The 13,546-nt window shown below is 57.1% G+C and overlaps 1 protein-coding gene across 2 annotated transcripts; it reads right to left on the minus strand.

Moving 5' to 3' along the window:
- Positions 1–5,140: 5,140 nt before the first annotated feature.
- On the minus strand, positions 5,141–13,145 carry GPR108 (G protein-coupled receptor 108). 2 transcript variants are annotated; one of them, XM_044753200.2, is made up of 18 exons: positions 12,928–13,145; positions 12,076–12,195; positions 11,185–11,241; positions 10,885–10,967; positions 10,034–10,158; positions 9,844–9,911; positions 9,693–9,761; positions 9,496–9,600; positions 9,118–9,251; positions 8,940–9,015; positions 8,317–8,390; positions 8,108–8,225; positions 7,884–8,014; positions 7,755–7,798; positions 7,439–7,488; positions 7,150–7,233; positions 6,906–7,030; positions 5,141–5,675 (listed from the first exon to the last, which is right to left on the minus strand). In XM_044753200.2, exons 1-18 carry the CDS (start codon positions 13,045–13,047, stop codon positions 5,603–5,605), a joined length of 1,656 nt encoding a protein of 551 aa, XP_044609135.1. In that variant the 5' UTR covers positions 13,048–13,145; the 3' UTR covers positions 5,141–5,602. The 2 variants fall into 2 exon arrangements, with proteins under 2 accessions (XP_044609135.1, XP_044609136.1); XM_044753201.2 differs by lacking the exon at positions 9,496–9,600 and having other exon boundaries at positions 5,156–5,675; positions 12,928–13,094.
- Positions 13,146–13,546: the final 401 nt, after the last annotated feature.

The following is a 13,546-nucleotide window of genomic DNA, read 5'->3' on the forward strand; positions in this document are numbered from 1 at the left end:
GTCAAAGAGTGTACTGCCTATATTCTCTTCTAGAACTTTCATGGTTTCAGGTCTTTCATCCAAGTCTTTGATCCATTTTGAGTTAATTTTTGTGTTTGGTGTAAGGTAAGGGTCTACTTTCATTCTTTTGCACGTGGCTGTCCAGTTTTCCCAATACCATTTGTTGAAGAGACTTTCTTTTATCCATTGTATGTTCTTGGCTCCTTTGTCAAAGATTAGCTGTCCATAGATAACAATTAGCTTTTTCATAAACAATATACCTTAGAAATTATTTCATATCAGTGCACGAAGAGCTTCCGCGTTCTTACAGGCAACTGTCTCATCTTACAGTGTGTGAAATTAACCAGCTTCCTGCTGAGGGACAGACAGACTCCCGTGGTTACAAACCATGCACTCTTCACTGAGTTATCTTGAGCCTGCCTCAGTTTCCAGCTCTGACACTCATCAGAGGTGTCAAGCTACTGATAACCATCCTGGGCCTCAGTGTGCTCACGTAATATGGGGTTATAACAGCGCCGACTTCACAGAGTTGTTATTGCCATGAAAGGAGATAATCCCAGACCAAAGTTTATAAAATTAGTAACCTTGCTGGATACCCCTGAATTCCCCTCCATAACACAAAATTGGTTTACATACTTGCCCGCCCTACAGGAAATTCCCAATTTCCCCACTGCAACGATTTGGATCATTGCCTCGGTGTTGTTTTCATTTGCATCTCTCTGATTCCCAGCAAGGTTGTGCACCTGGGGTAGGGGGTGTTTGAAGTCCGGGCATAGGAGCAGAATGGGGTGGGGGTGGGGACCCCCGATTCCTGGAGGGCTGGTTTCCAAAGCCCCATCAAGGGGTTAACGGGGAACTGGTCTGATTTCCTGTAAGGCAGGCTCTTTTCCTGGCCTTGCCCTCATGCCTGGACGCGGGGAGGCCCGGAGAAATAGAACAAACCTGGCGTCTGTCTGCTCTGATTGCGACATCCTTTCTTTGAAAGAGGAGGCAGAGGCAGATAGAAACACCTGCTTACTCTCCCAAATCGGGGCGGGATTAGGGGTGGGGGTGGGGGTACAGGTTGCTACTTTCCTCTGTTTTCCTCTCCCATAGCCCCTCACAAAACCCACCCCATCTCCTGGCCTCATTATAACCTTAAGCATTTGGGCTGTGTGGTTTGACAACCCTGAGAGGGAATTCCAGCTGCCTCTGTCTCCCCGCCAGGCTGGGTTCCTCCTTTCTCTGAGCCTCAGTTGATCCTTCTGAACACTGGGACTGAGGATGGTTTCTGCTCTTTTGACAATTAAAGGAGCAGAGAAGCTTCGAAGACCCGGGACTCAGAGGGACGGTTCCTGCCCCTGGTGGTGGAAGTTGGTAAGGGTCTTGGCCCCGACTTCCAGTCACTGACTAGAGGGGTGGAGGTGAAGGGGGAGCAAGGCCCCTGGGGAGGGAAGGAGGCGGCAGGAGGAATCCTTCATGGCTTTCTCCTGGGGGATGTGCATTTGCGCCCAGATGTTTGGGAGGAGGATGTTGGGCAAGACGAGCCAGCAGGGGAGGGAGAGAAGGAAGCTTAAAGGATGGGACTTGCAGTCAGCAGGCTGGCGGGCATGGAGGGTGCAGAGGGAGCTGCCTGCGTTGGCAAGTGGGATAACTGGGACAGACTTAGTACAAAGTATGTACAGTACATGGGCCTGCCAGAATGGCTGTAATTAAAAAGACAAGAAATAACACATGTTGGAGAGAAGGTGGGGAGAAGGGAGCTCTCATACACCACTGGTGGGAGAACGGGTTGCAAACTGGTGCAACAACTATGGAAAATAGCAGAGAGATTCCTCAAAAAGTTAAGAAGAGAACTCTCCTACGATCCAGTATCCCACTGCTGGGTATTTATCCAAAGAACACGAAAACACGAATGCGTAAAGACACACGCACCCCTATGTTCATCGCAGAATTATTCACAATAGCCAAGACTTGGAAGCAAGTGAGGTGGCCATCAAGGGAGGAATGGATAAAGAAGATGTGGTGTGTATACACAATGGAATACTACTCACCTGTAAAAAAGGATGCAACCCAGCCATTTGTGACAACATGGATGGACCTTGAGGGTATTATGTTAAGCGACATAAGTCAGAGGGAGAAAGTCAAATACTGTATGATCTCACTCATAAGTAGAAGATAAAAACAACAAACGAACAAACATATAGAGACAGAGGCTGGATTGGTGGTTACCAGAGGGAAGCGGGGAGAGAGGTGGGTGACAGGGGTGATTAGGCACATGTGTATGGTCATGGATTATAATTAGTCTTTGGGTGGTGAACATGACGTAATGTACACAGAAATGGAGATATATTGATGTCCACCTGAAATTTATTTAATGTTATAAACCAAGGTCACTGCAATAAACAAACAAATAAATAATTAAATAAATGACAGTGGATGAGGAAAAAAAATAATTTAACCGGGCACCCCGTATTTTGTCTGAAAACCCAAGCTGGGGTGCAGAAGATGAAAAGAGGAAGGAAGTGGGGAAGATTTCTGGGTGGTGGGGCTAGGCACCCCCCTCCCCACCCCACCCCTGCCTAGGTCCGGTAATCTACTTGCTGCAACCCCACCCCCACCCCTTTCCCCACAGAGATGCTGCCAGGCCTGGGAACAGCGGGAACCGCCCCCCTCCCTCCAAGCCCCCCATTTCAAGGATGGGGTCCTTGCAACACTGTTTTCTGAGGATTTCCCGTCAGGACCCATAGCCAGGCTCACTCTCCTCCCGCTACACAGCCTGGGCTCCCCTTTCTCCTCCCACTCATTACTCATTAACTCTCTGGTCACCTTGACCTGGGTGAATTGATTTATCTGTCCTATGGCTCCTTTCCCCTGCTTCATGCACACTCCCCAGAGGCCTGGGCACCAGGGGACCCCCACCCTGGGGGACACTGGGGGCAGAGGTTTTGATTCCAGCTCTGCTGTCTCTCAGCCTCAGTTCCTAATCTGTAAACTGGAAATTCACAGCCATGGAACCTCCCTCTGGGTTGAGATGACAAGCTGGTGGCATCAGGCAAGCAGAATGCTCAGCAGACGGCGCCCACACACAGTGAGCGCTGGACATGCTGGAACCATGTTTTTATTTTTACGCACACCTGCTCCTCCTCCCACTTGCCTTATTTTGGTGGCAGCCCCACCAGGCCTCCAAGCCAGAGTCCCCTCTGCCTCTCGCTCCCTCGCCCCCTGTGTCCAGCCGTCACCACCCCCTGGACTGTCTCTCCCAGCCCATCCTTCTCTCCATCCCCGTGCTCCCTGGCCTCTCTTCTGTAGACTGTCCTGTTCCAGTTCATCCACAGCAACTGGGCTTTTCTTTTCTAAAACACACCTTTGTATTCCTTCTACAAAATGAAGATGTGTAATACGTGAGTACACACTCATGACAGTGAACACCGCCATGAGGCTCAGCGACAGCATCTCGTCCATTTCTCGTATCTTCACTTGTTTGTTCTGTACGCTGTGGGCGCTGTCACTATCCTCATTTTACAGCTGAAGAAACTGAGGGCTTCGACCACTTGCCTGAGATTCTCTAGATGGTAAGAGCTGGGACTGGAACCCACCTCCAGAGTTCTTGCTCCCAAACTGCAGGCGTTTCTGATGGCTGCTGCAACAAGTGAGCGCAAAGTTGGTGGCGTCAAACAACACGCATTTATTCTCTTACAGCTCTGGGGGGCAGAAGCCTGAAATCAAGGTGTCAGCAGGGCTGTGTTCCTTCTCCAGGGAAGAATCTGTTCCTTGTCTTTTCCAGCTGCTAGAGGCTGCCTGCATTCCTTGGCTCATGGCCCCTCCCTCCGTCCTCAAAGGGCCTCATTATAGCCTCTGTTTCCATCATTACATCTGCTTCTCTGACTCTGACCCTCTTCCCTCTTATAAGGATGCTTGTGATGACATTGGGACCACTTGATTGATCCAGAATAATCCCCCATTCTAACATCCTTAACTTAATCGTATCTGCAAAGCGCCTTTTGTCATGTAACGTAACGTATTCACAGGTCCTGGGCTTAGGATGTGGGCATCTTTGGGGAGCCATGACTCTGCCGACCCCAGCATGCACGTGGAGTAAAATATCCACCCTGTATGGCCATGTCCCTTCCTGCTTTAATCTCTTCCTTGGCTCCCGTGGGCCCCAGCATGAAGTCCAACTGTGTCTGCCTGTCTTTAGGCTTCTGCTAGCTGCTCTAGCCCTCCCACTGGCCCCAGCCAGCTTGGCAGCCAGACCTGTGAGCTATTCCGGGCTTCTCCGCCTTGCTCCCATAACTTCCTCAGTCTGCAATGCCTCCCCACTTCCTTCTTCGGCTGGCTGGCCTATTTATTCATCTGGGCCCCAGTTAGACTTGTTTCCGCTGGCAGGAAGCCTTGACCCCAGCCCGATTCCCCAGCCCTCTGCCATGCCTGCAGCCCCCACCGAGGAAAGTTTCTCAGAGCTCCAAAAGGGGTTCTGGGTGCTCTAGTTAAAGGGCGAGGTGGGGCAGGGGAGGACATGCATCTTGGGAGCCTGCCCACAGATGCGTGCACAGGTGCGTCTCTAACCTGAGGTCACTCCTCAATTCAGGGCAATCCTTGAAAGGTCAGGCTGTGTTGTTGGGCACTGTGCCAATAGGTGATACTCCACGACTTATGGGGTCCCCAGTTTATGCATGTGGAAACAGAGAGGTTGAACCACTTGTCCAGGGTCACAGAGCAAATGGGGGAAAGGTGGAGAGGTTTGGCTGCAGGGTGTCCAAGGGCAGTGGGCAGTGTGCACAGAGGTAGAGGACGGCTCTGGAACCAGACAGCCGGTGCTTTGAGTCCTGAGTCTCCCACCAACTCATTAGCGGTGTGACCTTGGGCAAGTCACATAGCTTCTCTGTGCCTCATAGGCTTTCTAATGAGTTAAGGTCCACGGGAGGCTTAGAATAGGGTTGTGGCATGTGGCAATCGCTATGCGTGAGCTACCGCTTGGCAGACTCTTTCGCCGAAGCCACCTGTGTGTCTTCCAATCACTTTTTTCTCATTTCCAGTCTTTGCACATGCTGTGCCCTCATCTGGGCCTGCGTGGCCCCGCCCCCACCACCACGGTAAGCCCCTTGAGCGTTGGGGTTGAGCGGGTCTTGGTCACTCTTCTGTCCTCAGCATCCAGCATAGGGCCCAGCACACAGTAGCTGCTCAAATAACATTTATTGAACGTGTAAAGCAATGGATTCTGCAACCCACCTCCCCTCCCCCCGAACCCCTCAGCCCCCCCACCTGCCCACCGGAATCTGGGTTTCTAAGTTGTAAACACACCTCTGTGCTAGACCTCAACCCCCAGAAAGGCAAGTAACTGGGGTAGCAAAACAGATTGGTCATTTCTGTACAGCTGCTATTGGGGGGTGGTCCCGGGGTGAGGCCAGGGCTGCCCGATACTGAGGGGGAAGAGGCAGCTGTCTTCTTCTGACTGGGCTCCGGGAACTCAGGTCCCGGGAAGCTGGGCACCATGTGCGCACCGGCCCCCACATCCTCCCCGCATGCGCTTTGGGAGAAGAGCTGGACGGAGGAACGTGTGTGAGGAGAGGAGGACCAAGGAGGGTCGAGGAGGATCCTCCGCGATGAGATGGGGATATGATCACACCAGCTCCCGCCCGCTGGCTGTTTGGTTGACTTTGGACAGGCCTTCCCGGAACCCAGAATCGGTCATTCTAGAGGCAGAAAGCAAGGAGGCGGTCCAAGAGTTGAGGCGCGCTAGGCCCTGCCCAGTTGGCCCCCTCCAGACTCCTGGCCCTGTCCCCACTGCCCAGAGCCCCCGCCCCCCTGCCCTAGCCCTAGAGCTGCCCAAGCTCCGCCCTCCACCCCTAGAGATGCCCGGGCCCTTTCCCCAGAGCTACTTGTGCCCCGCCCACTCTGCCCGAGATGCCCGCCCCAACACCACCCCTACTGCCTATGTCCTGCCCACTCCACCCTCAGAGTTGCCCTGGTTCTGCCCCCAGAGCTGCCTACGCCCACCCACCGTGATTCCCCTGCTGCCCACTTCACCCAGAGCCCTGGCCCCGCCCACCCAGGCCCCACCCCTGCTGCCCAGGCCCCACCCACTTCACCCAGAACCCTGGCCCCGCCCCTGCTACCCAGGTCCTACTCACTTCTCCCAGAGCCCAGGCTCCGCCCACCCAGGCCTCACCCCTGCTGCCCAGGCCCCACCCACTTCACTCATAGCCCTGGCCCCGCCCACCCAGGCCCCACCCCAGCTGCCCAGGCCCCACCCACTTCACTCAAAGCCCAGGCTCTGCCCACCTAGGCCCCACCCACTTCACCCAGAACCCTGGCCCCGCCCACCCAGGCCCCACCCCTGCCACCCAGATCCTACTCACTTCTCCCAGAGCCCAGGCTCTGCCCACCCAGGACTCACCCCAGCTGCCCAGTCCCTACCCACTTCACTCATAGCCCAGGCTCCACCCACCTAGGCCCCACCCCAGCTGCCCAGGCCCCACCCACTTCACTCAGAGCCCTGGCCCTGCCTACCCAGGACCCGCCCCTGCTGCCCAGGCCCCACCCACTTCACCCAGAGCCCTGCCCTGCCCTGCCCCAGCCCCACCCACTTCACTCATAGCCCAGGCTCCGCCCACCCAGGCCTCACCCCCTGCTGCCCCGGCCCCACCCACTTCACTCAGAGCCCTGGCACCACCCACCCAGGCCCCACCCATGCTGCCCCGGCCCCACCCACTTCACTCAGAGCCCAGGCTCCACCCACCGAGGCCTCACCCCTGCTGCCCAGGCCCCACCCACTTCACTCAGAGCCCTGGCCCTGCCCACCCAGCCCCCACTCACTTCACCCAGAGCCCCAGCCCTGCCCCCCTGGCCCCATCCCTGCTGCCCAGATTTTGCCCACTCTATCCCCACAGTCCTTCGAGCCCCACCCAACCCAGCAGGCTCACATTTGTTCCACCTGCAAATCCTCCTCATCCTCCTGGGGCAGCTGCAGGTACGGGTTGTCGCCTGCGGGCTGGAACTTGTAGCCCGTGAGCACGAAGAAGGTGAGAGTGGAGACCTCCACCAAGAGCTGGGCGGGGGGTGGGGGGCGAGGGGACAGAGCAGGAGTGTCAGGCACATACCCTCTCAGGGCGAGCCCCTCCGCTGTCTGGTCCACCCTCCCGCCCCACCTGGGGCCCTCGAGCTCACCTCGTATAGCCACTGCCACTGGAAGGGGACAGCCACCCGCAGCAGGATGGCGATGATGCGCGTGAAGTAGACGTAACAGATGACCTGCAGGGACATAAGTGGCATGAAACCAAGGGACCCCCAGGGCGGTGAGACCACCGAGACCAGTAGGGATGCCAGGGGTCGGGGCTCGGGGATGGTGGGCAGAGGGGCAAGGCTCAGAGTGACGGCAGATGGAGGGGTTAGTGGGGGTGTGCCAGTGGGTTGGTTGTTCACCCCCCAACCCCCATGGTGAGCGCGGGGTTCCTACCATGACATAGTAATGCCGGAACAGCTTCAGCTTGGCCAGATTCACTGCCACTGAGGGGTGGGCACAGAAGGGGGCGGTCAGTGGAAGGAGGCTGAGGGCGGGACGAAGGGGAGGGGTGGAGGAGGGCTCGGGAGAGGGAAGACATTTAGAGGAGTGTCCACGGGGCGCAAAGTCTGGAGACGGATGTCCAGGGCATGGTAGAGAGGCAGGAGGGGACAGTCAGAGGGGAGGGAAGGGACATCCAGGGGTCAGAAACAGGGACCTGCAGTAGGATGGCGGCTGAGGGCACAGGGGGTCCCAGGGAACAATGCCTCACCTTTCCCGTCGGTGCCAGATGCGTCCTGCAGATGCCGGATGGACCTGGGACGAGGTGGGAGACACAGGGTGTGGTCAGCACTCCTCCGCCCATAACCACGGGGGGCGGGGGCCGGTGCCAAGTCCTTACCAGACCACAGGGAAGAGGATGGTGCCGCAGCAGATGAGATCCACCAGGAAGAGGATCTCCTTCCAGAGCCCGTAGTCGCTGGCGCCTTCCTCGCGGGACTCCAAAACGATGTAGGCCACATTGGCCAGGACCTGCGGGGCGGGGCGGGGCGGGGCCACGTGGGTGGGCGCGCCCCACAGGCGCATGCGTCCTGCCTGCCCGCCCGCCCCGGGCCTCCTCCGCACCTGCAGCGGAATCACGATGCCGAAGATCTTCTTCTCTTTATCGGACAGGACGTACTTGACGAAGGCCCAGCCGGAGCCGATCAAGGCGATGGTGATGAAGAGGAGGGCGCCCTTCAGTCTGGGGGACGGGGGTGGGGGGTGGTGGGTGGGGGAGCCCAGCCCTCTCCTGCCTGCCTCCCGCCACCTGCCCGGCACAGAAGGGCACTCACAGGTGTGTGATGTAGTGCATGACAGCGAGGCCTTCGATGGGGTGGCCCTGGCTGTTGATGAAGTAGTAGTTGATCTGGAGGTGGACGGACGGATGGACAGTCAGACAGATGGACAGGTGGGTGGGTGCGTGAGCGGGTGGATGGTGGTTACAATGGGGCAGATGGTGATGGTTTGGCAACATGGACAATCCCTATCGGACGGGTGGTCAGGAAGTCGAATGAACTAACAGTTTCGATCAGAATGGCGAGTGGCCTCAGAAATGGACAGTTACGGCCAGAACAATGGATGGACGGTCGGCTGGACTGAGGGACGGGCAGTCACAGCTGCAACAGTGGATGGAAGGTCATAGTTGGATGGATGGACAGTCAGGTGGACAGTCACAGCTGGACCAGTGGACAGCCAGACTGAAGGGTGGACAATTGTAGCTGGACAGAAGGACAGGCAGACAGATGAGTTGGAGGGACAGCTGGCCACAACGATATAATGGATGGGCACACAGATGGTTGGACAAATGGAACCCCAAGCCCAGGGTCTGTAGGGGTTTGGGGAGTGGCCTGTATGGGCTTCTTCCTGGACCCAGAGACCCCAGCCCGCCACCTCCTGTTCCCAGCCCAAGACTCACACTGTGGAATAGCAGGGAGATGCTCTTGGTGAAAGCCAGGGCCGCCATGAGCCAGTGGATCTTATAGACCTTGTACCTGGCAGGGGATCAGGGACAGAAGCGGGAGACATCAGTCAGGGGCAGGGCCTCGAGGGTCTGAAGAGGGGAGATGGGGGACCCCCGGGAACAAGGGCATTACGTGTTCTTGCAGAGGACGGACACCCAAAAGATGCCGGCAGCCAGGAAGCAGGCGGACATCACCAGGTAGAGCTTGAAGAGGGGAATTTCTGCCGCCGACAGGAAGCCCTCGGGGTTCTTCTCCCGGATCATGACCTGGGGAGGGGGCAGTGGTGCGCGGTGGGGGTTGCATGGTAGTTCTGGACTGGCAGAGCCCTGAGTGTGAGTCTCCAGCTCTCCCACGCTTTAGCTGGGTGACCCCCGACCCCGTCTCTGAGCCTCAGTCTTCCCATCTCCCAAATGGGTCTATCAGCTTTCTTTTCACAGCACAGCTGCAAGGAGGATGGGAAGACACTAAACTCTGGGGGTGGACCTGGCCTGTAGCTGGCGCTCCACGCACCGTGATGTCGAATGGGTGCTCCCGTCCTGGCACCAAGTTGTAGCAATTGTGGAAATTGAGGCTGTACTGGCCTTCCTCAGCCCTAGAGCCGATCACCACATGGAACTGGGTGGTGAGGGGAGACAAGAGAGGAGGCCTCAGCGTGGGGGGCCCCGCTCTGGGGAGAGGTGGGGTCACAGGTGCTCACAGACACTCACGCTGAAGTTGTAGGAGTCGTTGAGATGGCCCAGGCCCATTACCAGCTCCTTGTCCTGCCCACTGAGGCCCTGAGGGGACAGAGCACCTCCACTGAGCATCAGCCGGCCCCAGGTCCCCAACGCCCCCTTTCTCCCTCCTGCCTTGGCTTGCCTGAACCTGCTGGTCTCCTTGAGACACTGTGGGTTTCGACTTGTCCTTGTCGAGCGTCGTGTTGGTCCCTGTAGGGGACCAGTGAATGAGTTTAGAGATGCGCAGACAGAGGGACAGCAGAAAAATGGGGGGATGGGCACACCAGCCCTGCCCAGCCCCCGTCCCTGCCCGCATAGCCAGCCTGACTCACCACTGTCCACCTTGGGGGTGACCACGTGCTCTGGCTTCGGGAGCCCTGGTTTGGAGGGCGCTTCCTGGAGGAGTCCAGGAGAGATGAAGAGCTTCTTCTGCTCCCCATATTTTCGCACCTGGACCCTGGGATGAGGGTGGAGGGTAGGAGGATGAGGCTGGGAGCTGAAGGCTCATGTCAGGCACACCACCTGCGCCAAGGGACTCCCTGGCCCGTCGGGCCCTCTGGGTCTCCTCTCTGGGGGCTGGCGTCACGCTGATCAGTGGTCACAAAGTTCTAGCATTTGGGTACCACCCATGGAGATGGCTGCTATATCTGTGCGCTGCCTGCACCAGTGTTTGTCATTTTCCATGACATTAACTCACTCATTCTCCTTAAGTACATCATTTAAAAAGAAAACGCTGACATACACAGAGAGGCAACATGGTATCTTTGGACCCTGGTGCCAAGCTGCCTGGGTGCAAACCCCAATTCTTGGGCATCAGTTCTCTCATCTTTAGAATGGGGATAATAACACTAGAAGGGGTTGATGAGTTAAGCTCTGTAAAGCTCACAGGACGCTGCCTGGAGCATAGGAAGCATTCAACAAGTGTGAATGACTGTTATTAATTCTCACAACAGTGCTGTGTGCGGGGCTTCTGTACTGAGACCCCAAGACTCCTTGGGCACCCCTCCCCTCTCTCCCTCCTGCCCACAATCAGAACGCTTGAAGGCGAAATTAAAAAGTGAGCGGCTTTCCTCCGAAGGGCGCCAAGATTCTCTCTGGCTCCACCCGATCAGCTCCTGTGAGTATGGCATCGAGGGAAACTCAAAGGATGGATCTTTAGGGGAGCCCCCAGCTCCCAACTCACTTCAGATCCTTGGTGTTGATGAGGAAGAGAACCAGGAAGTTGGTACTGTTTTTCTGGAGAGGACACTCTTGGGGGTCCCGTGTCTGGGGAGTGGGCAAGAGGGAGCCTTAGGTTACCTCCTCCCACGGGCCCAGCCCAACCCTGCCTCCTCCTTGTCCACCCTGCAAAGGAAGGTCTCTTCCTGCTCCTCCCCCAGGAAAGAACGGGGGTCTTAGGGCTGCAGATGCAGACAGACAACACCCCCCTCCCACACCATCCCAGGCCCTCCGTGCTCCCTCCCGACCTCCCCCCTCCACTCACTGAGTATGATCGAACGCTGCCAGATCCAGATCGAACCCGGGTCAGACTGAACCCCAACTGGCAGGTGGAAAGAAAAGGGGAGGATGTGAGGGGCTCTGGTAGAGCCCCCCCCCCACCGCCCAAAGCCACCTCTTTCAGTACCAATAGAAACGTAACCTCGAATTTACTGATGACCTACTATGTGCTAGATTCCACACTGGCTCACTGAATTTTCCAGCAATCCATGCTGTCCCCCGCCCCCTATTCCTCTTCCTTTAACCCCTCACCATCCCGTGTCACTGAACTTGGATGTCACTTCCTCAGGGAGACCTTTGCGGGTCCTCTGGACTAGCCTACCTTGTTTCCTCCAATTAAAATGCTGATGTAAAAAAAACAAATAAATAAAATGTTGCTGGCTTCCGGCTTTGGCTCTGGAATCCAGCACACTTGAATTTGCATCCAGGATCTGTGACTCTGAGCAAGCCACATACCTCTGAGACTGTGTAAACACCAGTAAGTTTGGATTTACAGGTGCCAAATTTTCACAGCATCCCTGAGAGATGGCTGTGTGGGAACAGACCCATGGAAATTGCTTTGCCTGGTACCCGGTACCCAGTGGGTGTTCCATGAATGCTAGCTACTCCTTTTGCCTGCAGGAACTGGGGCTGTCTGGTCCATTGGTATGCCCTACCCCACACCCTGCTCCGGCCTCCAGCTCAGTGCCTAGCACATACTGCATAAGATATTATTATTCCTACATTACAGATGAGGAAACTGAGGCTCAGAGAGGCCAAGGGACTTGCCCAAGATCCTACGAGTGGCTGGCAGGGCTAGGATGTGAATCTAGTGGAGGTGGACCTCGGAAACTTGTACACCTCGCCCACTTCCAGCAAACTCCTCAAAGCCCCTCACCAGTGGGACTTTCTCGTCTGTCTCCTGGAGGCGCAGCCGCAGGAGGCTCAGGTCCACCTCTAGGGAGCCGTTGGTGTAGAAACCGAAGCTGTTCAGTGGGATGACCGCTCGCTTCTCCCCCTGCCGGAGACCAAGGAGGCAAAGGCAACTCAGACTCCCAGCAACTCAGCCCCAGGGCGCTGGCATGAGGCTCCCCTAAGGGCCTCGGCCCCCTCCTGGTATCTCCATACTTAGGACAGGTCAGAGGGTGACAGAAGAGGCTGAGAGGGCCTCCTCGGAGGCCGTGACCCCAGACCCATGCCAGACACGGTGGCCCCGGTTCCTCTGGCCACTGAGAGTCCAGGGAGAGAAAGCCTGGGGCACCTGGAAGTCCCCGCACTGGGTGAGCATCACCCGGAGAGCAAAGTTATGCATCTCGGCGGGCCTGGCTCTCATCTCCTGGAAAATTTTTAGATTCCATCTGAGCCCCCAGCGTGCCGAGATTTCAACTGAGCCCCCAAGATCCCAATGAGCGCCCAGAGGACCCCATTCTAGAACCCGCAGGGTCTGCCCTGGGCGGCACCACGGGTCCCTAGCGCCCCCCAACCGATCTCGAGAATTTGGAAGGCTAAGAGCCAAGGGTCTCGGGATATGAAGCCCCGCCCCCGACGGGCGGGGTCGACCAGGCAACTCCATTGGGAGGACGGAGGGGGTTCCCAGGACGAGCCCACTCCGGGCCCGGAAACGGGGGGCGCCGGACCGCTCCATCCCGCGTAAGGAGCAGGGGAGGTAGGACGAGACCACTCCAAGCCAGGGGCTTCTCCAGGACAAAGCTGCGACCCCCGCTCCGGACCGCGGCGCGGCGGGACTCACCGTCAGCGCCAGCCGGTGGATGCGCCCAGAGCAGCCGCCACAGAGCAGCAGCAGCAGGAGCCACTGCCCCCACTCAGCGGGGCTCCAGCGGGCGAGCCCCCTCCTCTCGCTCACTGCCATTTCTGGAGCCACCGCATCTCCTGACACCGCCTCTGACGCCCCCAAGCCCGCCCACCTATCAGCCAATCGCCGCACGGTGGGGCCTGACCTGTCGGCTTTTCCAGCCCGCGTAACCAATCAGCGATCGCTTCCTCGCAAACCCTCCCCCGTACGACCCCAAATGGACAGCACCAGCTCCGAATAGGAGCGCTGATACCGCTTAACTCCTCCTCCGCTCTCACCAATCCCTAGGAAGGTTGTCCCGGATGTAATTTGATGAACAGTCCATCTAACCAATTGTGATGGATCTGATATCCGGCCCTTGAAGCGGAATTCCTCTACCTGCTCTTAACTGACAGACCGGTCCAGGACTACATTACCCAGAATGCAGCGCAACAGGGCATTCACTAAACTACAGTTCCCAGTATCCCCAAGGACGGACTTCCCCCTTCTTACCCCGGGGTTGTGGCTCCCAGCCAGAGTTCAGGATTTTGGTAAACAGTACGCATCTGCTATGGCC

This window comes from Equus asinus, chromosome 20 (genome assembly GCF_041296235.1).
Source record: "Equus asinus isolate D_3611 breed Donkey chromosome 20, EquAss-T2T_v2, whole genome shotgun sequence".
Lineage (NCBI taxonomy): Eukaryota > Metazoa > Chordata > Mammalia > Perissodactyla > Equidae > Equus > Equus asinus.